Source organism: Pocillopora damicornis, chromosome 4 (assembly GCF_964200805.1).
Source record: "Pocillopora damicornis chromosome 4, jaPocDami1.2, whole genome shotgun sequence".
In the NCBI taxonomy this organism is placed as follows: Eukaryota; Metazoa; Cnidaria; class Anthozoa; order Scleractinia; family Pocilloporidae; genus Pocillopora; species Pocillopora damicornis.
In genome coordinates, this window is record NC_142673.1 from 25,504,401 (window position 1) to 25,528,785 (window position 24,385).

Here is a 24,385-nt window from a genome sequence, read left to right on the forward strand (position 1 = left end):
TTGTTACGCCCCAGGTAGATAACACTGACTGATAGAAGATAGCAGTTGTATCGATGAATACATTAACATTTTAATATCTGGCAATACTACTTTGGCTTTGTACAAAGATGCAATACTACTTTGGCTTTGTACAAAGATGCAAGTCTATTATTCTAGCGGAAACTTTCTTCGCAAACTAGGGGAATCTGTCTTAAACTAAAAGAGGGTATGTCCAGAGACTTGGGGGTGTGAGGGGAATATGGAAAAAGGAAAGCAAAATATATACACAAATGATTATATGCCTCAGAAAAAATAAGATTCAGTTTCGCTGGCGTGTCTCTATTCTCACTACCTAGTTTGTTGATCCTGCATCGTTCTCCTAATTTTCTGACGGAACGCGGAAAGTAAGATCTGAAAATGTAATTCTATTCTGCACGCCTCTGAGAAATGTTCTTTAAGTTGAAATTGTTTCAACTTTCTACTTCTGCTGTCGTTTTATCTTATCATTATTATTGCGTTATTTCAGTTCAGCCACGTAATGAATGTAATGTTTGCAACTTAGAATTGGATAAGCGCAGCATTGGAAATAATATTTTGTCCACTCAGTCACTCTTACAAAACTTGTGCTGTCTGCATTGACAAGCTCTTCGCAAGAGAATAGATATTCTTTTGGTTCCTGTTAACGCTGCGGTAAATCTTTCGTATTTCCAGCAATTTCTATAATCTTTTCGTTTTTATTTGCTTTCCTTGTAAGGTTGTGTTTGCAAGCGCCAACGTTGTATCTGGAAAGCAGTTTTTTAGTATCATACATGGTCATAACTGACACCTTGCTTATCGTTTGATTTATCGACCACTAACACTTCCCTGGCTTATGTTAGCCCAGTGCGATTTGTTATCCATTTAAATTCATCTTCCCTAGCAGCTGTTTATGAACGAAGTGCTCTCTATCCAAACGTGACTGAGTCATTTTCGGGTAACTTTCAACTAGGGATGGTGCACTTGGTAACTTTGTTTGTCGGTACTGGCACGGCTATAGTGTCCATCGTGTGTCTTCATACGTCACTAAGTGCCTATAGTTTATGCGCGTGGTTATGGTCTACAAACAGGCCCTTGTGTATCCATTTCTGATTGATAGATATGTATTCCAAGTGTACGTATCCATTGCCCTTCTATCTCGGTCCAACGCATGCGTAGCTTATTACACTAACAATGTCTTTACATCGTTTCACATCATACTTTCGTTGGCATAGTTTGATGATGGTGGTGAGGATCCGATGACGATGAAGATGATTGTTGTGTATGTCTACTCCACGTGTTGAGTCTCTTTTTGCAACGGAATAGTTTCTTGAATCCTTTCGAGAACTGGTCACTAAGACACCAGTAAATGATGGGGTTGACACAGCTATTGATGAAGGTTATAATTTGCATAAGGCTGAGTAATGCGAAAAAGTAATACGGTGGTGGTCCTAGAAAAGCAACAAAATAGGTTATTCATTCGCAACCTTGAAGATAAAGATATATTTAGCAGGTTACAATAACATTTATGAGCAAGACTCAGACATTGAGGTAAATGACAGATCTGTTCACTTATGGTGTCCGGCACCATTTGTCAAGCGAACCGTTCCATCGCTCCTTACATTTGAGCTCCCATTTATAAATTAGGTGCATACGCATCCACATTCTTTCACACAATGAAAGCAGCATTTCGACCATCTCCTCCTAAAAATCTCAGTGATAGCGCTGCGGTGGGATCCTTTCACGTCTTCATCGTACAGCCTTTTTTATTCTGTCCAACATCTAAACTCTAGGTCCTTTTTTCTTTCTATTCTACTTCCAACTCTTTTGTTTTACAGTACCATTTTCTTTTTTAAAAAAATAAGAATTAATATCGTGGTACAACTAGAGAAGGTGGCAAAGAGTTCGTACATTTAAGGCCAAAATTAATATATGACGCAGAATTTTACAGAAAGGCGAGCGTGGCTCTTGCATTTATCAACCACCATCGTGAGGCGTAGTATATATGACCCGCGACTTTTTTCTTTAATTTCGTGGAGACCTCAAGATTTGCTGAAACCTTGCTCATAAGAGGAGAGATTTTAGATTTTCCTTTGGTGAACTTTCTTTCCAAACAGGATCAGGACCCCCCTCGTTGCTATCCTCAAAAGATATTGTAGCTGTCGTCGTGAGTCATCGTCTGGTCAGTACAGCTTTTGTAAGGAAAATAAAATGATAGTATTAGGTACCTGATAATCCAAAGTCAAGCCACAAGAAGGTGGCATACGTGGGCAACATGCAAATGGCATAGCACAAAACAACAATAACCATCATCCTTAAGACGTTCCGTTTTCTTCTTTGGTTCTTGGGATCCTCTGTCACTCCACTTGAAGGTGAGCTCTCGTCACGATCTTCTTGCCACAGTTTTAATATCATTCTGATATATGCTGGGGCAATGAATAAAAACGGGAGAAAATAGCAGAAGAGGAAGAGAAATAACGAGTATGCCTTTCTGAGATCTTCTGTAGGAAACACTTCCATGCATCCAATTGGTGGTGCTTTTTTGTAAGCTCCAACTTCAGGCAAAGCAACCAGGAACGAAGACATTGAAACGATTGCTATTATTAGCTTGGCTTGAAATTTTGATAGGGGTGGTGTAAAGGGGAGGCAGATTGCGCGGTAGCGTTCGATAGTGATGGCCACCAGGGAACCAGTGGATGCACTCAAATTCATAACCTGCAAAGCTGAAAAAAAATCGCAGTTCGGTTAGAAAGGTTGCTGGAATAGTTGAGTTTGGGTGTAGACATCAGGCTTTGGATGGAATGTGTGGAGTCATTAAAACTAAATCTTGTTTTAGACAATAACGGAAGTCCATTCTTCCAGACTTTCACTCCATGAATTGTCAATTAAGAAACGTCATTTCCTTTTTATTTTCGTCGATTTATCGAGAGAGTAATCTTCACGTTGTTCGCTAATATGCTTGTAATTATGCTTGGCTGGGCTTAAAGAGTAATTAGTCAAATAATATTCCTGATGAAGGGTTGAAAAAAGAAATTAGTCTTGTGGATTCTTCTTCAACGAAAAGCTAACTATCATTTTTGTTCTGACCATGCTAAAACTAATTAGGTATTAAAAAAATGTATAAAGGTGTTAACAGTTAGGTTCACGTGGAAAGCTTGATTTTTTCGCTTTTTTTAATCCCTCTTGAATATTTCAATACCGGATTGCCAGTGTTGTCGTGGACTCCATTTCCGACATAACGTTTCGGCGACTCATGTGGGGGTAACGAACCCACACCATGCTGGAAAAAGCAGAGTGAATTATGGAATTATCTCAGGAAGTCCACTTACTCGGCATTGTTTTACACCAGAAGAGTCCAAAAGGCCATGACTTAAGTTGATTGTAAATTAGCGTGAACGGAATGTTGAATAAGCACACCAGGATATCCCACACGGCTAAGTTCACTAAAAACAAATTCATAGCAGTCTGCATTCTTTGGTTCTTGTACACCACCGCACAAACCATCACGTTACCAATAGACCCTTCCAGAAAGAACAAACAAAAGAATGGAATAAAGTAATGCACCTTAGATTTAAATAGAAAGGGTGTAGCATTAAAGGATTAAAAAAACTCTACAGGTAATTTTAATGAAGTCTGGGTTCTGTTATCAAACGAAAAATATTTACAAAAGATTATTGGTTCTAAATATAAAGAGACGTCCATCAGTGATGAGTTAATGAACTAAAACTAATGTACATTGGTCACATCATGACTTTTATTTCAAATACATAGTTTCAACTTTCGGCTCCTGAAGTAACCGAAAGAAGAAACTCTGCGATTGTTTTTAATGCATTTATACACATGCTGATATCAGGAAAAGCCGGCTTTTGGTAAAGGGGCATATTGCCTATGTTCAATGTATTTTAGTTCTTTTAACTCATCAGTGATGGAAGCCTTTTTTTTAGACCAATAATCGTGAGGTTCGATACATTTTTGTTAGGAAAATCAGGCAACTAGAGTATACATATCGCAAAAAATTAAGTGCAGTCGTTTTTTTTCTTGCCCAACCATAGTGCTTGTAAAGGATAGTCGTTAGTCGTAATAATCACCAGCGAAAGCCCATGTTGTTCTCAAACGGGTGAACAGCAGATGAGAACTGGAGTAAAGAAAAGTTTTAAGACTTGGAAAAGAAGGAAAAGTATTAATATAATACAATGTTAGTTAAAAAGAAGCAGACACAACGTGTTGAAGCGTAAACCAGCATTCCTGTAGCCCATATTGAAGCTGAGCAAAGTACAATTAAACAATGTTTAACGTTGGGTGTCGAATCATTTAGCTGTTTGATTAGCAGTTACAGGTTAGTAGTTTGGATAGCGCTTTAATAGTTTTCTGTCGTTGATCTATGTTGCACAGCGAGGAAACTGAACTTGAACGCCTCGTTTGTGTTTTTCACCGGAGAAATGAGAAATAAGTTCCAAACCCGGAACAAGCTGTCATTTTGATAGATTTGACTTTTCACTTTTGCAAACATTTATTAAAACCAAAATTGAAATAAATGGACTTGACTATTTACACACAAGGTGCTATACAAATGAACCTCCGGGAGTCTATGTATTAAAAAAAAATGTAATTTAAGACAACTGTCGTTCATTTCATTCTAATAGATAATTAGAAAGGAGCATTCCGAGATGTCACGACGAAACCCTTTTGTAATCTCGTAACACTGATTCATGTATCTTTACATCTTTACGTCAATCGCAATTACTCAAAGGACCTTTATTAAAACCTAATTGCGTGCTTTTAACTAAACGCGAGGCTTGTGTCAGGAAAACATTCGAGCAAACAGTTCACTGGTCTTCACTTCCGCGTATTTTATGATATTTATCTGTTTCCTGGTGCCGACTAAAGTTTACTGCCAATGATGCTATAATTGGTTTATATCACAACATTTTTAAGGAGATAAATATTTGTTGTTTAAACAAATTGAATTAATTAACAGTCCACCCCATTTACTAACAGTCTGGCGTCGTGTAGATTTTTGTTTTTCTTTTGTTCTTGATAACAAATCCGTGAAATCGACTTGGCAAAGTGGAGTTAAACGATGGCCGCAGACTGACTAATTTTTGACATTGCAATCAGTCATTGTGAGGGTCGAGAGATAAATTAAACTCAGACGATTAAAGACATATCCTGAGAGTTAAAAATGTTCACGGCTTTGGTCATTAACCATGAACCATGGGTTAAGCTTTTTAAAACATTTCAACACATAGTTAGTACTTAATTATCACTCTGTAAAGAGTTGATCAGACATTCACGGAGCGAATGGAATGTGTTTTTCTTTCGTATTAACTCGTTTCAAAGGATTTGGGAGTAAATGCGCTAAGAAGTTCAAATAGTTCATAAACAATTTCGATAAATTGTACGCAGGAAATGGGAAACAATAAGCAACCACTTATTTATCTGAGCGTGGGAAAGCACCAATTGCGATAAGGTCTCGTTCACTACCCTCAGTGTCGTGCTTACTGACTCTATTCTGCTCCTTTGTCACTTCGCTTTGTTTAAATTGACTACATGCTGAGCGGCTGTAATAACACTGAAATTTGTTCACGGCCAGGGGAGTTATAATAGGTATTAGCTAATTGACCGCCGGTGAAATTAAAAGGAGGCCAAAAAAACCTTCAGTTTATCAGTCACAAAATCACTGAAATCTGTTCACGGTCAAAATCACTGAAAGACGGCCAGTGCCAGCGCCCATGACCCGAGAAAATAATTTGAATATTCTTTCCCCGTTAATGCCAACTTCAGTTCATTCGATATAAAATTTCTCTTTCCTCATTTTATGTGGAAATGTTTAAGGACAGTGAAACAAGTATCCCTTGCTGAATTATGATACGCATTAATATGTACATTGTGCTTTAAGAAATCAAAGCTGAGTGAATCTGATGGTTAAAAAGCTTACAACAAATTCTTGCTTCATGGTTCACACGACAGCCAGAAAATCAAAATCGATCCGTCCACTGTTTGTGTAACATCTATCGAATGCGCCTTTGCAAATAGACTTTCCATACTGAATTTTTAGCTTAAAACGAAGAAACCGAGAAGTATGGATATGATTGCCCTTTGGAGAAAAAATTTGCATTTTATTTCAAAGTTTAGACAAATTTTCTCAGCTGCTAGATCAGAGCAATTAATTATTCTAAAACCTTTTTTCAGAAAAAAAAAAAGACTGCTTAAATTTTTTCATTTACAGCTAACAATCCCAAATATGACCTTCTTGTTAAATTGATTATTGCATGCACAAATGAAGTTTAGTTTTTGCAAGTTTTCTTACCTACGAAAACAATAATGGCTCCAATAATCCAGCGTATTGTGATGACCCACAACGGATCGTAAACCTCTTCTGGTGTGGCTGTCGTGGTCATGCTTGTTACATTACTAGTGCTCATTACTGCGGTAGTTGAGGTGGCGTCCATCTCAGTTTGGAGGCGATGTGCTCTGTTGTTACAGAAACATATAAATAATTAATAAACTACCTATTACCTGACTGAAAGACGCATATTCAAATGGTTATTTAAGAGAAACGTGACGTATGGAAGGTTTGATTTGATCGAAAGACGTCATTCTTTTGAAACAGATGTATTTAATTTATTAGAATTACCCAAGTGCTGAGGGCTCAACGTAACGAAATGTCAGCTAATGGTACTTTGAAGAAGAAAGAAGTCACTTAATTTACGACCATCATCTGTGACTGATTAATTGACTAGAGCCATGCAATGAGACGCACAAAGGCTATGTTCCGTCAAATGATTGACGAATGTTTACAGACGATCAGGTTGATCACGATCCCAAACACAGAATGAGTCAATGTCAGGTGATTGACGGTGACTTAAACAAACTTTTCCTTGGTCTGAAGACCATGCTTCAACAGTCAAATTAAAAATATACTGTATGGCTCGAAGCAAGCAGAAACTTCTCCAAATTCAACAAAAATGCATCCTTCCGTACAACACTTACTTAGCTTTCGCCCTCCAATCCCAAACCGTGAGGTCGAAGTTCTTCGCTAGAGAATGTTCTTTCAATCCTTATTAGAAACTTCGCGCTTACCACTGAGTTGTTTTTGAGTTTTAACGTGCTAAACAATATGACGTCATAACAGGGGGTAAAAAAAACGCTCCATCATTTCCTTTGTTATGTCTTTTTTTCATGGCAAATACCAAACACAGTGGGAAAAGGTAAAAAGCTGGATTCAAGGAGAGCGCGTGTGGTGCCCTCTGGAATGTCCGTTTCACGTTTCTTTTAGTGAATATCCCAAAGGGTTAAAAACAATGAGTCGGTGCTCTTGACCGAAATTGTAACCCGTCTCTCAAGTGCTTTTATTCAACGCTTGTGTTGCTCTAAGCTGTGATTTGCATTTGACTTTTTAACAAAGGTGCAATTACAATGGCGTTTATCTGTCCGCAATATTAAGCGCTTTTATGCACAAAGAAAGAGGTTTTGCTTAAACGTCACTGGTTGTGTTTCATGATAACAGAAATATTGTGACATACTACAAAAGTGTGACAGGAAGGCACACTCGTTTTGACGAGAGACTCCATCACAGATCACTCGATATTGAACATTTTAAAGCAGACGCTTACTATTCATTGTTGCGGTTTAAAACTGATTTGATGATAAAACATTTTACTCGAGCTCTTTCCAGCGAAGTATCCAGTATAACGTACTTTGTTTTGAGCAAATGTTCAAATCGTTGACTTTCTGACTTTCAAAGAGATTTTTCGGTGAGTCCCACCAACATGGAAATTTGTAATTACGCCTTTATTATCCAGATTTTCTTTTCTTATATTCGTTTTAATCTATTTATAGCCTCCCCGGTTTGAGAGTGCTTTCAATTCGCTTTCATATCACTGTAGATTCATGAGTTTCTAGTACCACTTAACGCAAATAACAAACAACACTATATCGCTGGTCATGCGAAACCACACTGCTGGTCTTGAAAGTTTGCCGACTGGAGGAACGAATTCTACAGTTTGTCACGAAAACAAAACGAAGTACCTCGCAATTTGAGCTTGAAAGAAAAAACAGAATGGCCTGATATGATCAAAGGAAGTACTTCAAAGAGAAACTGACGTGCTCAAACGACACTATTATAAGTCACTCTCACGTCACGTCACAGGTTTTCCTTTTCGCCTTTTCTAACAGGGATAGGGGGTATCACAAAAGCATGGTATGGGTACATATTTATTATGATTCTTCGTCAAAACAAAGTCACAAAGACTCCCAAAGTCTCTTGAGTATCAGAGGTCCGTGTTTCTTTTGCTCACGATAAAGGAGAATCATATATTTCTTTCTTGAGACCACCTATATGGTTCCGATTAACGCGGAGATTGATCGGCATTTTGCGACATACGTGTGACAAAACTGTCCGTATAAATGCAGCGTTTTATACCGGGGAAGAAACCCTACGTTGTATCATTCCTTTCCTAATAAAGAAAACCAGGAAACGATGGTTGTCGTAATGTCGAATGGCAGTGCGTGCAACTGGTGTTTCGTTTCAAACTCGAGCTTATCTGACATTTTGTCATTTAATACATTCTGACAGACTGTTGGTAGCTGGCGAACAAAAATAGACAAGATTTTGAATTGTCTGCTCGAAGTAAACCTCTTAGACGGCCGCGCCTCTCAAGAACACTGTTGTACTACACGTTATTCTAAACCGAGACTAGTGGTGTTGACAGACCTTCCATGATCGATCTGTGACTGAGCCAGAAAAAATTACAGAGTGATATCAAAAAAAAAAAAAAAACCCACGCGACTCAGCGTTTTGAATAGATGAGTTTGTATCTCCTGGAGCAGACAACGGAAAGAATGACTTAAGATATAGCGTGGCAAAATTGCTGTATTTTATTTCCTAAGCCGAGAATCAAGTATCTCTCAAAAACCACCTTTGAAATAAAGAAAAAACAGTTCTTCCCGATATAGTTGTACTCGGAAAAACACTAGATAGTCAACATGCTTCATATAGAAACATGTAAGGTCAAGGAAAGCCATTTATGAATAACTCCCATGTAAATCGCGTGAATTTCAAACCAAAACAAAAGCGCTGAATGTATCAAGAGCCATAAATATTGAGGAAAACTATACGTATGCCTAATAAGGTGAATCAACAACATTGTCATTTTCTAGCAACGTTTTTATTACAACTGAGCAGTGAGCATTGCAGAACTTACGATAAAACTTCCAAAAAACGAAAAAAATGCTTGAAAAACGTCAGTGATCTTTTTTCGGCCTCAAGTATGATGCAGTTACCTTTATGTTTAGAAAATTATAGGTTAGGAGCTCATTTAAGACCAACTCAACTGGCACCAAATTTGTGCGTCTTAAAAAAACGTTTCTTTTCATTGGACGAAATTTCTTTTGAGTTGAAACGCTAGTGAAAGAAATCACAACTTAATGAACTCAGAGCTACGGGATTACCGCTCCGGTGGGTGTTTGGGCGCTAGTGCTTTTAATCCGATTCTTGTAACAGGAAATGAGGGCCGAAGGAACCAAATTAAATTTTAACATTTCTCTAAAAGCATGTGACCATCTTCTTGCAATCCATGTCCTTTGGATTATTTTAGCTTAATGGTGGCATGAACTCTGAAAACATTTTATGGCATGGCAGAGGTCGCGAATTGAGACATATTTTCGTGAATTACTTACACTGTAGATAAATTTCGGATAAATCTTTTCTATCTTCGTTATCTTACCGCAAGCAGGGAGTTTGATTACTATCTGTTGGCGGACCATAAAGTTAAAGACGGAACAAGGACCACGCATCAGGATAAGAACATGCACACATGTCACATTGTCTTTATGGGTGCTAAGCCGTTATCGGTTGAAATATTTTTAAGCGCACGAGTGTCTACCTACATCCATGGCCAAGTGTATATTATAAATGCCTATAAACTTATAGGCCTTTTTAACAATTCAATTCTCAATTTAAGATTATATACATCATCTCATGATTTTCTTCGTATAAATCGCGGATCACACTCTTCTACTCCTGAATTAGCAATAGAGAAAAATGCCGTTTCAAAAACTGTCGCACCACTTACCACTTATCGAGGACACACACAAAAAATTTAAATATTTATGGCTAAGTACGAAAAGCTTTTCTGAAAACTTTCTTTTCAGTAACTCATGAAAGAGAGAAATCTTCGTCATCCGGTCTCAGAACCAGTAAGCGCTAGTAGAAGCGAACTTTGTAGCTTTTATCTTGTATAATCTCAAACACATGTTGGATATATGAGTTATATAATTTGCATAATACATCTGTGTTGGTTGGAACACGAACAATCGTTGTGAAGAAATTTGATCCAAAAAATAATTTCATGCTTTTAGAAAAATACGGATCTTGTTAATATAAACAGTTTACAACTTATTTTTATTAAAGGTTGCACCGGGTCAGATCAAATTAGCAGTAAGTGAACAGAAACACAGCGTGAATCAGCCAATGGCGAAGGCTTTAAAGGGAATTTCTATTGACTTACGAACCCTCCTACTAAAACGACTGTCTGCCGGAACAGTTCTCTAGTACACAACGTCTGTCTGTTTGACAAATTGTGATTGCAAGAATTGGCTCCAAAAGCCAGAATAATGATGTAATCAACTTGCGTTGGAAAACAATGGCCAAAAAACGTATTGTACTGTAGGAAGTATGTGGGCTAAAATGCATTAGTTGATCTTGAGAACTTTTAACTTTGATTAAAATTTACCATGAATAGTACCATAAATGAGCGATGAATATTTCAACTAACAGCACTTTTATGACTGCTTGCTGTCAGGAAAAGTAACCAGGTTAGTTTGAATTAGGACTGTTGGAACTCATCTGTCAGGTGGGAACCAGTATAACTTATTTACCTTCGTGATCCAGGCTGTACTTCTGTTTGGTGCTTGCGTGAGCCACAGCAAATTATCTAAGCAGTCTGTTCACCGTTTTACCAAGTTAATTAGGATTTCTCGTTACTTAGTCTGTTTTTATGCATACTAGACTTGGTCACGAAGCGACTCCTGTTGTATACAAGCCGCATAGAAAGCTTTCTTAATTAAGGAAGACATCATCACAAAGCAGATAGTCACTCCGCACTTTGCCCGTCAATCGTTCCGCCAGTGACTGACAAGTAGTTCTCTACAGCTGCTAGACAAAGTCGCTAAACTAAGGTTTTGAAAAGTAAACTAATGCGTGAATAGCCTCGCCCTTACTGAAAAGTTTCTGTTTTGAGAGCATAACCACCGGGTCTTCTTGAAAATGTCCAAAGACGAATACAGCGCATCATAAGAGAGTGCAAACGTGATTGACCTCATTTCAGTAACGCCCGTTTTTTCACGTTGGCACGTAAAGACAAGGACGTTTTGTTTCAATGTTTGCTTAAGTATCAGTCTACATTGCTTGCATTTTGGTACTCCAGATACAAACATTTTGTTTTTAAAAAAGAGAGAAAATGTCAATGCCTAGATGAAAAGAGTAAGATAATCTTAAATATGTCTTTCGCCCCAGTGCGATGTAAAAGAGCCTCTCTCCAACCCTTAATTTTCAAAAACGTCATTCCTATAGTATGAGAATGATTCATTGTGATTTCAACTGAAGCATTGACAGAAACACACTCCAGATGTTCGCTTAGTTTGGGCTGTTGACCCTAATTTTTGTTAAACATGATCGTAAACTGCTGCTTGTGAAAAAGCGATAAGCAAAGTTATTATTAAAGAGCAAGTGGGATCATTAAATGTTTACAGATGGGAAGTCAATATTGTCCGAGAATACCAATCAGAATGCAGACCTTCTATTAATCGAGATACGGTCAACGGCTGTAAATATTCATTTAGTGTCTCAGTCCTGGCTGAGTTTTCCTACTTAAATTCTATCAATCACGACTTTTACTCTGCTACAGATTTATGATGTAACCGAGGAAAAATTTCAAACACGTGGAAGTCGGTTCCTTACTTCATAGCACCTGCCTGAAAGCGAATTTTTGAGGTTATGCTGGATGAACATTGCAGCGATTTAATGATGCTCACGTCTAAAACTAATGCATACGATAAATGATCGCTTTTTGGCGGAGGAGATAGAGGAGTTTACACAAGTTCATGTAATGTTAAGGCTCAAAATCCATATGCTATCAAGTGACAACAGACATTTTGCAATAATTTCAACATTTTAAAAAAATATATGATTGGCCAAAGAGAATGAGTTTGATTTAAACCTGAGCGCTCTTCAAACACCTCGAGTGTATGGCGAGTGATTCTTTTAACATGAAGACAGAATTTAGGATACGTGTTTACAAACAGCGACCCCTTTTCTCTTTGGAACGTTGTCTGTCGAAGTCACTAACGCAACTATCATCACTGTTGCTGCGAGGTGTTTACAAAGAGTGGGATGTTATCATGGTGGTGAATGCGTTTTAAGGTGAATTAGGCGCTTACACCTTAGGCTGAACGACTAATCTCTGAACTAGATGGCTTGGAAAGCGCTTGTCTCAGAGTTCATTGAGATTAAAGATGACTCATTTCATCATGTAATAATAAAATTAACGTACCGTCGACAAAGTTCCTTAAGTTGGACAATGTTCAGCTCAATTGATCATAGTAGTTGAAAACACATCCGTGTATCCTTGAGATAGGTGAACAATGTTCATAGTTCACTGTCCCTCAATGTTATATCATGTCATATCATCTTGTCCAGAGCGAAAAAAAAAAGGAAAATGGCAAAAATTGTGCAATGATTCCTGAATTGATAACTCTGGCTCAAATGAAACAAATAATGGATGAAATTGTGTCACTGTCGTATGAAACCACGTCTAGATTATTGTCAACGGAGGATCAGATCGTATCGTTAATTAAACAACCGGAAGAGAGGTCGTGGTATTTAGAGCGTATCTCATGACGTTATTCTTAAACTCACGATATAAAGCCAGTGTCATATGCGCCTACCCCTTCACACAAAAGTGCACAGTTATCCAAAAAGAAAGGAAATCAATAAGTGTTCCGTAAGGAAGGATTTATACTGAATTGTAGCATAAATGACATGACCATTGTTATCAGAATTTGATCCATGATCAACAAAAATATTTTAGTTTGTCATCTTATTGATTTTATCACTAAGAAAATATTAGTGGGACGGCGGAGAGATTATTAAAAGGAAGTCGAGTAAAAAACTAACTTTAAAAGTTGAAAGTTACTTAATTTGTCCTTAAGCTCAGAAGATCACCACAATCGCGGCTAATGATTCGATGCAATTAATATTAATTGCTGTCCTGCATGGAAATTGAATGTCGTGAATGGAATCGTAATTCACGTGCATACATCTGAAGAATGGATACAATGCATCCCTTATATCTGAAATTGGTTTCATTGTAGCTTTCCAATCGCCAAGCATACAAAGCTGTTGCTCATAGCCAGTATTGGTTTCAACCCAGCAACTGGCTGATGAAATTAGTTATACAGAGGAACTGGAATGAGTGATCATGTAAAAATGATTCCTATCACTTCACCACCGAATATCAATCAACAGCTGAACAGTTAAGGGATTCAGCTGGCATAACTTGGACAAAATTGCGATTCGTCAAACGATTGTTATTCAATCCCCGCATCAGTGAAATGAGTTATCACGTTATTTGATTAAGAGAATTTGTTAATTTACTTACAAGAGGAGAATGGCCTCAAATTTATCTTCAACTTCACTTTTTGAGTCCTTCAGCGCTCTGTGTTTGTGACACCTTTTTGTTGATATCACTCTCAAGTTTTGACCAACTCGCTATCAATGTGTCAAAAACAACAAACAGGTCTTGAAAGAACGATAAACATTTGTAACTGACTAATTTTGCTATTTTTATAGCATTTTTGCGGCTAGATAAGGTCTGAAACTATATCAAGCCCCAATAACGATCCCTCTTATTACCCGGCAAAATCCTGTAAGATGAGTAATAACTCCATTCTATTTACAATTATAAACAATATACAGGCTAAGAACGTTAAACGAAGAAGGGAAAGGTTCTAAGAACCTCTTACTGACTCTCGTGAGGTTTCTTTAACACGATCACTCACTAAAGTCAATGCCGTTTATTTTTCCATCAAAGGCTTAAGTGATTGTTTGATTAAAACTGGATTAATTCCAGCATATCTCCATTTTACAAAAGCTTAAATTAACAAAACATCTTTGAAAGAGCATCATGTGAAGATTGCAATCAGACGAAAAAATAATTCTGTGAGTCACAAGATCTCAGTTAAAGTGATTGGCTGTAACTGAGTTTAGCTCAAAACAAGATTCAGTCGCATTCATGCAGACTGCATTAGTATTAATGACAAAAAAAATTAATGATAAAACAACCACTTATGACTTAAATAGACAGCCTGAAAAACCCAATATATCCAATAAAAATAAATTATCCCCTGAAATATATTTAAATTTCTTTAATACTATCATATGATTACAAGACAACCGTCGCCTTAAATATACCTTAATGCTCCCGATACAAAATTTTGCAATACTCGCGAATGGGTTTTACTGCGACTCACTTCAAGGACGCAAATGATGATAAGTATTTTGAAATAAAAATAAAGTTACCATAATCTTTGGCCTTGCATAACTTGTGTGATCCAGTGCTCGCCTTTCCCGAAAGAGTACGTACAGGTTAGAACATCACCAATCAAGACATGCGCACTAGCTACTCTTGCAAGGCAGACCGGATTCAAGGGTCTCAAAACAAATTTTGTGTCGAATTGCATGAGAACGGCGCGTCAGAAGTGTCTCAATATATTTTTGATCTATCTAGGCAACGTGGAAGCTCAGATTTTTTTCTTAACGTTTTTATTGAAGCATGAGAGGTGATTTTTTAGCAGCGTGTTAGTCTAAAAAACTATTCAGAAAGCTTAGGATCACGGTAAATAGCACAGTCAAAAGAGACTAGGTAAAGAAGGGTTTGAAATTACAACTGCATGGTGTCTCTTAAAAATTGTAAGCTTGAAGGTTTTGCGTTTATTCTATGAGATAAAGCGGAAGAGTAAATTTGAAGTTTATTTTTTATAGAATAAGTATTAGTTTCACTTTGGGTCCTTCTTTTCGTGTCAAGCCAGCTGCTGTCTTCTGACGGAGTGGAAGCTAATTAATCATGAGCTTCCCACTATTCAGAAAGCTTAGGATCACGGTAAATAGCACAGTCAAAAGAAACTAGGTAAAGAAGGGTTTGAAATTACAACTGCATGGTGTCTTAAAAATTGTAAGCTTGAAGGTTTCGCGTTTATTCTTTGGGATAAAGCGGAAGAGTAAATTTGAAATTTATTTTTTATAGAATAAGTATTAGTTTCACTTTGGGTCCTTCTTTTCGTGTCAAGCCAGCTGCTGTCTTCTGACGGAGTGGAAGCTAATTAATTATGTGCTTCCCACTGTTACAACACGATTGTGACTTTTCAAAATGAAGGGCGTCGCGAATAGCATAAATTTCAACTTTAGGATTAGAGTTTTTGAGGGAGATGGGCCGGAGGAAAGGCCTGAATTACTCAGAATGCTCGGAAGAAAAGCAAGGGCATATCAATTAATAAAGAGCTCAATAATGCTACGTGTTGCTCCAAATCTACATCAGCATACATAAATCGCGTAAAAAAAGAGAACCGCTCTAAATTATGAACTATTGCCAAAGGCACTTTTGCCAACCTAAATATCGCTTGCTTGAGGGAATTTAATTATTGCTGACCTCAATTTTAAATGATGAATTATTTCTCACACAGACGTTCCTTACATTTATGAAAATCGAATATAATAAGTTACTACAAACCCTAAGACATGGAACAACAATAATGTCGAAGAATTTTTAGTCTTGTACGGAAGATGAACTAGTAGTGTGCCCAAAAGCGTCGAGGCAGCTTCACCTTTGTGTTGATTTGTGGGTGTCAACAAGGAATTTTCTTTTGACCTCAAATGTCTATAATTTTTCAGCTGTCGCTGGAAAATTTCTTCCACTTTTAATGTATCAGGGAATAACGATACCACTGCTGATGGTGCATGAAGATGTTTTATAAATCGAAGGGAAAAAATTGGATATTCTTGCAGTTTGCGCCTTTCGGTCGGAATCTATTTTTGTTTTTTTCCTTCAATTATGAATTCGAGGTAAGCATCCGTTCCTGTTATAAGTCAAATATAAGAGAACTACTTTCAAAGGATAAATACTCACCTTACGAAGCGACTCTCGATTCTTTGTTCACCTTCTTGTCTCTACGTGTGTTTGTGTGATATTTTCCAAAGATCCTGTCCTTGACTCTTCCGAATTTGTTATCAAGTCAAGTCTATGGGAAAAACAATAGCCATCAATCGATTTTACAGCAAAAATGACAAGTAGGAGTGGTTATTGTAAAAGGTAATGAGGGAACCAAACCCGTCGGAAGAATTAAAGAAGCTCAGTTCAAAATTTCTATGTAAGCAGGTGATCCATTCTCAGTGAGTTGACATTCTTATCTCGAAGTAGGAAACTAAAGGAATGAAATATTAATTTTAATGTCCTAGCCTATCTATAATGTAATACATTTAAAGTGCTTTTATCGCATTTATTGAAAAAGACGCTGAAAGTAATGCTTGTTTGTGACGAAAACACATCAGTACAGGAAATTATCCTCATCTTGCGAAAACTGTCGACGTCTCAGCACTGATAAGGCTTTAATATATGAAAAATGTTCTTGACATGGATAGCATGTAATTATCGGCTTCGTCTTTGATTTTTTCAAAGTTGTCAAGATTTGGAATTTTATTTGCCTGTCGTAATATACAAAATCACGCTAAGTTGTCGCTTTAGATGTAGACAGCTCAATTATAACACCAGTTGGTCTCATTAATAACATTTTCAATTCAATATCCTACGGGAGAATTTTCAATTTGGTGAACAAGGGAATTCATGAGGCAGAAAAATAAATCCTTTTATTATTTTACCCCCCTTGATTTGCACAAGGAAATAAGTTGAAGGAATAGATTATATTATTGCGATAGCTATGATCTCAGCCGCACGTTCGTGCAAAATTACTTTTTAAAGAGTGTTTGGATCATGTACTGCCTAATAAGCACCTAACACTTCCGCTTTTCTCAATTGAGCACTTATTATTGTTATCATAACAAAAGCTAAACTTCGTGAGGCAGCCTTCCCAAAAGAACGTATTACAAAGAGCATCTTCGCGTTTTATTTTAAGCTTCAAAGAGTAAAAAAAATATCGGTCTTACCATTTGTTTGTGTACAGCACCTTATCTTAGTATCCTGAGATCACTTTTTTGCATCTATTTTACAAACGGAAATTGTTAGAAACTATTCTTGTGCCTACTGAGGAAGTGAGGCACAAATGAAGATCGGACGACGCCTTGTTTCGTGCTCTTTGCATTACCGTTTCTGAACAACAAGGAAAGCAAGATCGCAATCTTCAAATATTGAAAATTCGAAATGTTTAGAAGGAAGAGAATGAAATTTGTTTCTGTAAGCAACAGTCATACTTTGATATCAGTCCACATGAATATTTGGAGTAACATCGGAGAATTAACTCTTCGCTTTAAAAGAATGCTTTTCCTTATTTTATAATCTGGGGTTGTGTGAAGATAACCTCGTAATACTTAGGTCAACATGTTTGGCTTTTTGTCGTTTACTTATCCATTTGTGTACGTGCCCTTTCCGAAAATGCAGAATTAAGTCATGACTATTCGTCGCACTGTCACCGCGCGGCGCCCAAACTTTGGGTAATCAATCAATGCCTTCTACTCACCAACCGAACCGAAGATAAACCTGTCTGTATACATGTTTTCCATTGATTGCGTTTATATGAGTCCACTTTTTGGTCAAATGAGAATTGTAAGTTGAATTTCATTTTATTCTACTATTTCTTACTCAATGCTCTTTTGATTTTAAGAAAAATGTTTGGTTTAATGACTACGCTGTATACCTTGTCGTTTTAATGTGACTAATGATATTTGCAAATCTCGTGCTAGTTATCTTCGATGTGTCTTCTTATGTTTACCTATATCTTTACTTGGAAACATTCCGAGTGGTTTAGTGATCAAATCTTTCTCTGTTATCATTCTTAAGCATTCCAATTCTAACCTCTCTCTTGCGTCCATCGGCTAGTTAAGTTATGGGAATTGACAAACAAAATTGACGGAACGTGACGCTGTTTTGATCTTCCTCTTCACGAGGAATGAAAAAGTTGAAATCATAACATGCATATACACTCCGGGCTGTGCATCAAAAAATTTAAAGCCCTCCTAGTGATCCTTTTTAAGTGAAAGAGATTTACATCGTGACTTCAATAATTTGTGCGCGCCACATCTTTGTACGGTCGGTTCAAAGTAAATCAAATGCAATAAATTACTTTGAAGCTTTAAGGAGTATATCCAAAAACAGTCATTGGTTCGCTAACTTTTATTGATTTACGTAACGGAAGTTGTCGAGGAAAAAAGAACAAGGAATATCTAATAAAATTCCGCAAAGTGAAAAAGTCACCGGTCAAGTGAACGGCGAAATCAGATGAATCCAGAAAATACGATCCCATTTAAAGAATTAGGATCAATTTTACAATCACAAAGTTATCTAACTAATCAGTTTTAGCTCCGAATTTTCTGTAACATGCTGTTTATTGCCATGTATTCTTGAATAAACTTACGTAATATATTATTCAATGTTTCACTTTAAAAAAAAAAAAATTAGAAAGAAATATATCTTCAGGCCTGAAAGGAATAAACATATCGTAAAAAGGTTTCCACTACAATATTTGAAGAGTTTTCAATCTTTGATGGGTATTTGTTTAAAAATACTTCGCCGCGTGTTGAATGTTCTGTGTCGTTGGTAATCGCTCAAGAGCCAAACGAGGCAAGAAAACTAAAATACATCATAAAAGATTGAAACGATCAGAGGAAAGAGCCTAACCTTGGACTGTCTTTGTTCAAATATTTGGAAGACCGATAATAGCAGCTTCTTTCTTCTGAGTGTAGGTTTAGTTTTAAACTTCATTGGCTGTACTACGTACATGTTTTATAGCGCTTGTCATAAGTAAATATAGCAGCCTTCAATGGATACGCGTGAGAAAGCTTTGAATCATCGTCTGTTGTACCTTAATGACTCCACGATCTTTCCTACAAGTCATTAACTCAAGTGCGCGGACTGATGATGAGTGTTGCCACTTAAAGAATAAGTACGACACGGAACACTTCAAAAAGTCCTAGATAGGTGCGATGTTTCGGCTTAAGCACTCTCGCTGGGAAAACGTCATCCCAGTAAACCCAAAATAGACTATCCTATTGCTTATTCGTAGTTAGGAGGGCTGAAGGATATCGAAGAGTAGCGGGTACATATTGTCATTGTCAACAGTTGCGTTGCTTTACGACAATTGAAAATAATGATTGATCAAAAGTAGCCGCAAATTGAAGGTACTTATAGCATCGTAAATTGTCAGCAGTTTTGCTAGCTTTTCAGTTCAAAATTTTCCCAATTGGCAAAAAATCAGGGCTTGCTTTAATTATACACTTTTATATGTACATATGCTAATAATGCAAGAACAATGACGATATCAGATCAAAGTATACATCGCGTGCTTTTGACAATTTCGCCTTGTCCCAAGTCTTTAGTGAAGCTTCATTAAGCAGCATTTCCATCTTGCCTGTACACATCGAAAAGTACGTTTGGCGGTTATTTTGACGCAGTTTCGTTCGAATTCAAATATCCTTCACTCAAAAAATGTTATGAATCATACATGTATGTCATTGTCATCTCAGCTGCCAATTCCATGAAATTGCATGCCATTTTCTCTCTAGTAATGTATTTTTGCAATGACTTATGATTCAACAGTCACCCATCGAGAATTTATGATTTAAAGTCTTCCATAGAGAAACAAATACCGTGATAAACTTCCTTAACCTTACAACGGAAAATCACATTTATTGTTGATTTATTTGGGCAATGATATTGATAACGATGAAAAACACAATGAACATCCTTGAGGTCACCCTGAGGCGGGATTTCAAAACAACTTAAACACAAGTTGACAAACAGGACCGGGTGCAGCCAATATTCTGTTTACTCTTCGGTGGGGTATAATCATATGAAATATAACTTCTCTTTATTTACAGCAAAACATTAAAACTATGCTGCAGGTACTCATTTGGTTAAAAGACACACTCTTTAACTGGCGATTTTAATGATCGTGAAAAATATTATTAGTTGAGCGCCTGCTAGTCGATAGGACACCTTAATCAACTACGATTCGAGATGTTTTGACTTTGGCTCCACTTATTTTGATGAGAAAAAGAGACACGAAGAAGAGCTTTTTACAATATGCGAAGTATGCTGAGTCAGCATCGAGCAGTTCGCATCATAACACTCATTTTAATTTTCCTCTTTAAACTGTTTTTCTTTCCAAATTGAAGTACTTGAGTCTCCAGTCTCGGGATGATCTTGAAAGGAAATTCCTTACTGAACTATTTGTTACGGGATAATCTAAAAGGGAAGTTAAATTATGCACCAGTATTAACACATTTAGTTCAGAAGTATTGTAATTTTAGAAAGGAAGGTTATGCTGGCTTAGATAGCTTTCCTATTTCATAATTTTCTTAATATCGTCTGACTCCTTTTTTAGTATTACATTCAATATTACATTTACTGTTTTTTTTTTTCAGTTTTTACCATTTTTAACTGCTTTTACCTTTTAATATTTATAAATTACTTTTAAAAATTATTTATATATCTTAGGGGAGGGTCACAAGTTTACCAGTTCTACAGGACACCCTAAACAAGATTTAAATGCTTTCATTATGACTTTTTAAATAGATTAGTTTCCTATTAAAAGAAAAACAAAAGCCCTAAGGAACGAAATGACCTCTTAGATTAAGCGGATTGAAAGAAAACGTGGAAACGGAGCTTATAAAATTAAATCATGCTTAAGCTTTCTATGAAGTTCGACTAGTTGTGTTTCACTATCATTTCAGCCACAAATACAGATATAACAGGTTCTTTGTTTCTCGTTGAGGAATCTGATCATGAATAAATAAAATAAATAATATTCTGACTAATGAACGATAACACATCGCGGAATGATTGAATAGATTTCATAAAAGTAAAAATTCCCTACTGAACAATATCAGAGGTATGCACAGTCAGCGTTGAGCAGCTTATATGACGCCTCAATATTTCTCTTGTCATTTTCTCATTATGAAATGAAAAAGATATTGAATTCGAAACCTGTCTCCCTTATGTATTGCTTTTCGCCGCACCCTTTTATCATAGAGCATTTTGACTGGTTGATACAGAAAGGGAGAAACCGAAAAAGATCCGAAACGTTTTTCGTTGTGAGCTCATCATAGCTTCCGGCGGATGGTTAAGTTATTTGACATCACTCGCCCCGCTGGACTTCAGTCAACATGAAAGAGCTTTTGGGGCACAACTTGTTGTTAGTGGCCATGGCTACAGGTCACTTCAGTTAATTCAGTAGAATCAAACAAAGTAATAGCGAGGTAAAAAAATGCCGGCTAAATACGGAAGTAGGCTGTAATGACGATAATGCACGGAGAGATGACATAATATCCACAAAGGCTGTATGCGTTTACGACGGTCAGTATTTTTTCCCGTATTGTACATTGTGGTCTAATCGACCCCCCCCCCCCACCCCCCGACTGTTGATATTCCAATTTCAATCGAGTCATTTAAAAAAAAACAAGGTTCCCAGATCAATACTGAGTGAATTCGTCTGTCTTAAGGTCTTGTTGGCCGCTTTGATGATAGTGGCTCAACTAATCGACTTTAGCTTATCTTTTCAACATTCCTGGGGTATAATATGATTGAGACAAACTCCGCCGAGGCTAAACGCGACTGATTTCAGAACGTCTTTGAGACCACACGTAGTCTTGAGCTACTGTTAATGAAGGAAAATTGATGGCACGTGTCAGCGGAACTTTGATAAAGGTTCAGTCTTTCAAGTCAAACATAGACATTCAAGTTATATTAGATGAGGTGGACTGCGAGACGCAATCGGGCATCTTTCCACAAAGTAGCTCAGAGCAAGCTTAAAGGTGTATAAATATTTTACGAATCGTCTAACTCAATTTGTAAGGAAACTAATACCGATCGTAAGCGTTTTTTTATGGCCTCATATCATAACTTGCATGCTTCACGTTGCAATTGCAAGAAGACTGCAGCACATTGTATATTGGGAGAATAGTTTTATGCAACTTCAAGTAAATTTGCCAAGGTCGCGGATATTGAAACTGAGGCAGTAAAATTAGAGTTGCAACCTTGCTAACGAACATGACTGAAACAAAATGCATGAATTTGTAATTAGATACAGTTTATTTTGGGGGGAGTTAGGATGTGGTGATTTCGAAAGTGTTGTCGTAAATTTGATCTCAGTTATCTTTGTTTTCGCTTTATGACATCTTCCGAATGATACTATATTACTATCGAAATCAGCCCTGGAATGATTTAATAGATAAGATTATCTGAAAATTTGACCCCCAAGACTACTTACTTTGGAGATGTGACTGCAAGCAAGACACAAATACTTGTATCGCGTTAGTATTCAGTCAAAGGTCTGGCGGATGCAAGTCTTCAATATCACCTGCACATTACGTCGATGACTCAATTAATTTGTAGATTTTTAATGTACCCTTAATAGTGTTAAGCAGATAGAAAATACTAATTGAACAGATGAATGAATTGGCTGACAAATTAGGCCTTACCGTAACAGATAATTTAAATCAATCTCAATCACATCTTAACAGTAAATAATTAGTGAAGATATGATCCACACGCACCAAAACTGTAAATGGAAACTAAATTGTATGATCCACATTGTAGAGACACTTAACAGAAATATGTTCACATTTGAACTAGGTCAGGAATGAATAAGCTACGAAGTAAAATATATTAATGACCTCGACAACAATATTTTGACAAGAGCTATTATTAACTTGTTTCTAAGGAAGTAATTAGGTTTGATATTCAAGCAGTGTTCTCGCGTATCAGATCCAAGAAGTAAGGAATTGAACATTCTAAAGAGGTTTTAACATGTGCCTCGCCCGATAACGGATCACTGTATAATATAATGAATATTTACCTAAAACGAATGAACGTGGATAGTGAAACTGCCTCCTTTAGAAAGTGGATCCTGCGTTGGTGAAGTGTTTTGGCTCTCTTTCGTTATAACTTATCAATCTCCGAAAAAAAAAGAAAGTACGAAGACAAAATACCTTTGGTCCTTTAGCTTTCAGCTTCACTCAGCCCGCACAGCCTATGGCCACCGAATCTCGAATTCAACTGAACCTGTAGCAAATAAGTTTACTCCAGAGCTATCCGCTGCCTTTTATCGCACGGCTTCATATGTTGGAGAGCATTTTTTAAATCTTCAGAAAGGATCACCTGATCACGTGTAGCTTCCGTTTAGATTAAAGAAAACGAGTTGTTGTGAAGAACATGATTCATTTGGAAACCTAGACGTAGCCCTCTGAAAAATAATCTTCGCTGTTTATCAAAGGGGGCCAAGGTTGCACTTGTGAATAACATCTGCCATTTATTTAACCTGTCTTCGCTAACTTTGTTCGTCCTACAGTTTATTTTAAATGCCGTCGACAAAAGATATGTCCCTCAGGGCTTTGATCGATTATGTTTCTAGCAGATGAAAGCTGTGTTACTTGACCCTTAAAAGAATTTTCAGCGACTGACGGATCCCGATGAATATGTAAATATGCTCATCCGTGATTGCTCGTCCACTTGTCGCTTTCAAGGTCGCAAAATTTGCGTAGAAATGAAAATGAACATCAGAGTGAGCCGTGCACATTCTTTTCTTTTTGGTACCTGGTTATGGCACATATGTACTTCAAGTTTCCTTCCATCCTGACCAAAATAGTGGAAATTATGATAACATGTAGTTCTTGCAGCTTTAGAAAGTTTGTCTTACTATTTCAAGCTATCGAAATTTTCATATTCCTGAGGAGTTAAGTCCAAACAACAACAACAACAATACATTGTACCACCGCTAACAACAACAACATGGTTCCTTAGGAAAGTTACGATCGGGCTGCTTGCCAAAACATTTATGCACGTTATGAGAACCTACACTTTTTATAAATGCTCCTACTACTGAGACCCTCAAGTGGACAGGGTAAATATTCAGTATTATCAACCGAGTTGATAAGTAAATTGTCTAAAATTCATAACGAAAAGGCTCAGTTACGATGAACTGGGAGACAAACACTGGCTGTGACTCAAGAGAGTAGCTTAGGGAGTGAATGCCGGGGGAAGGGATTGGCTGTAGTCGAAGTTGATAGACTTTCTTCTGTTGTTGTTGTTTACTTTCTTTAACGCTGTGACCAAATGCCCGGCAGTCAGAAATTTTTACAGGATTTCCACCGAAAATTTCTTTCAAA

The 24,385-nt window shown here is 37.0% G+C and overlaps 1 protein-coding gene across 13 annotated transcripts in view; it reads right to left on the reverse strand.

Annotated features, from left to right (window-relative positions):
- Positions 1–50: 50 nt before the first annotated feature.
- Positions 51–24,385, reverse strand: part of LOC113683469 (neuropeptide FF receptor 1) — a 31,555-nt gene continuing 7,220 nt past the window's right edge. For 2 of the 13 annotated variants that reach the window (XM_089204066.1, XM_027200711.2), the window contains exons 2-6: positions 16,179–16,290; positions 6,305–6,468; positions 3,324–3,515; positions 2,223–2,717; positions 51–1,445 (exon numbers count right to left, since the gene is read on the reverse strand). In XM_089204066.1, the coding sequence (XP_089060192.1) occupies positions 1,210–1,445; positions 2,223–2,717; positions 3,324–3,515; positions 6,305–6,446 (1,065 nt within the window). In that variant the 5' untranslated portion in view covers positions 6,447–6,468; positions 16,179–16,290 and the 3' untranslated portion in view covers positions 51–1,209. Of the gene's footprint in view, positions 1,446–2,222; positions 2,718–3,323; positions 3,516–6,304; positions 6,469–6,631; positions 6,783–6,987; positions 7,105–10,875; positions 11,312–12,548; positions 12,686–13,655; positions 13,766–16,178; positions 16,291–17,212; positions 17,267–18,899; positions 19,080–23,209; positions 23,398–24,385 lie in introns of those variants that run through there. The other 11 variants (XM_089204071.1, XM_089204069.1, XM_089204068.1 and 8 more) reach the window with 11 other exon arrangements.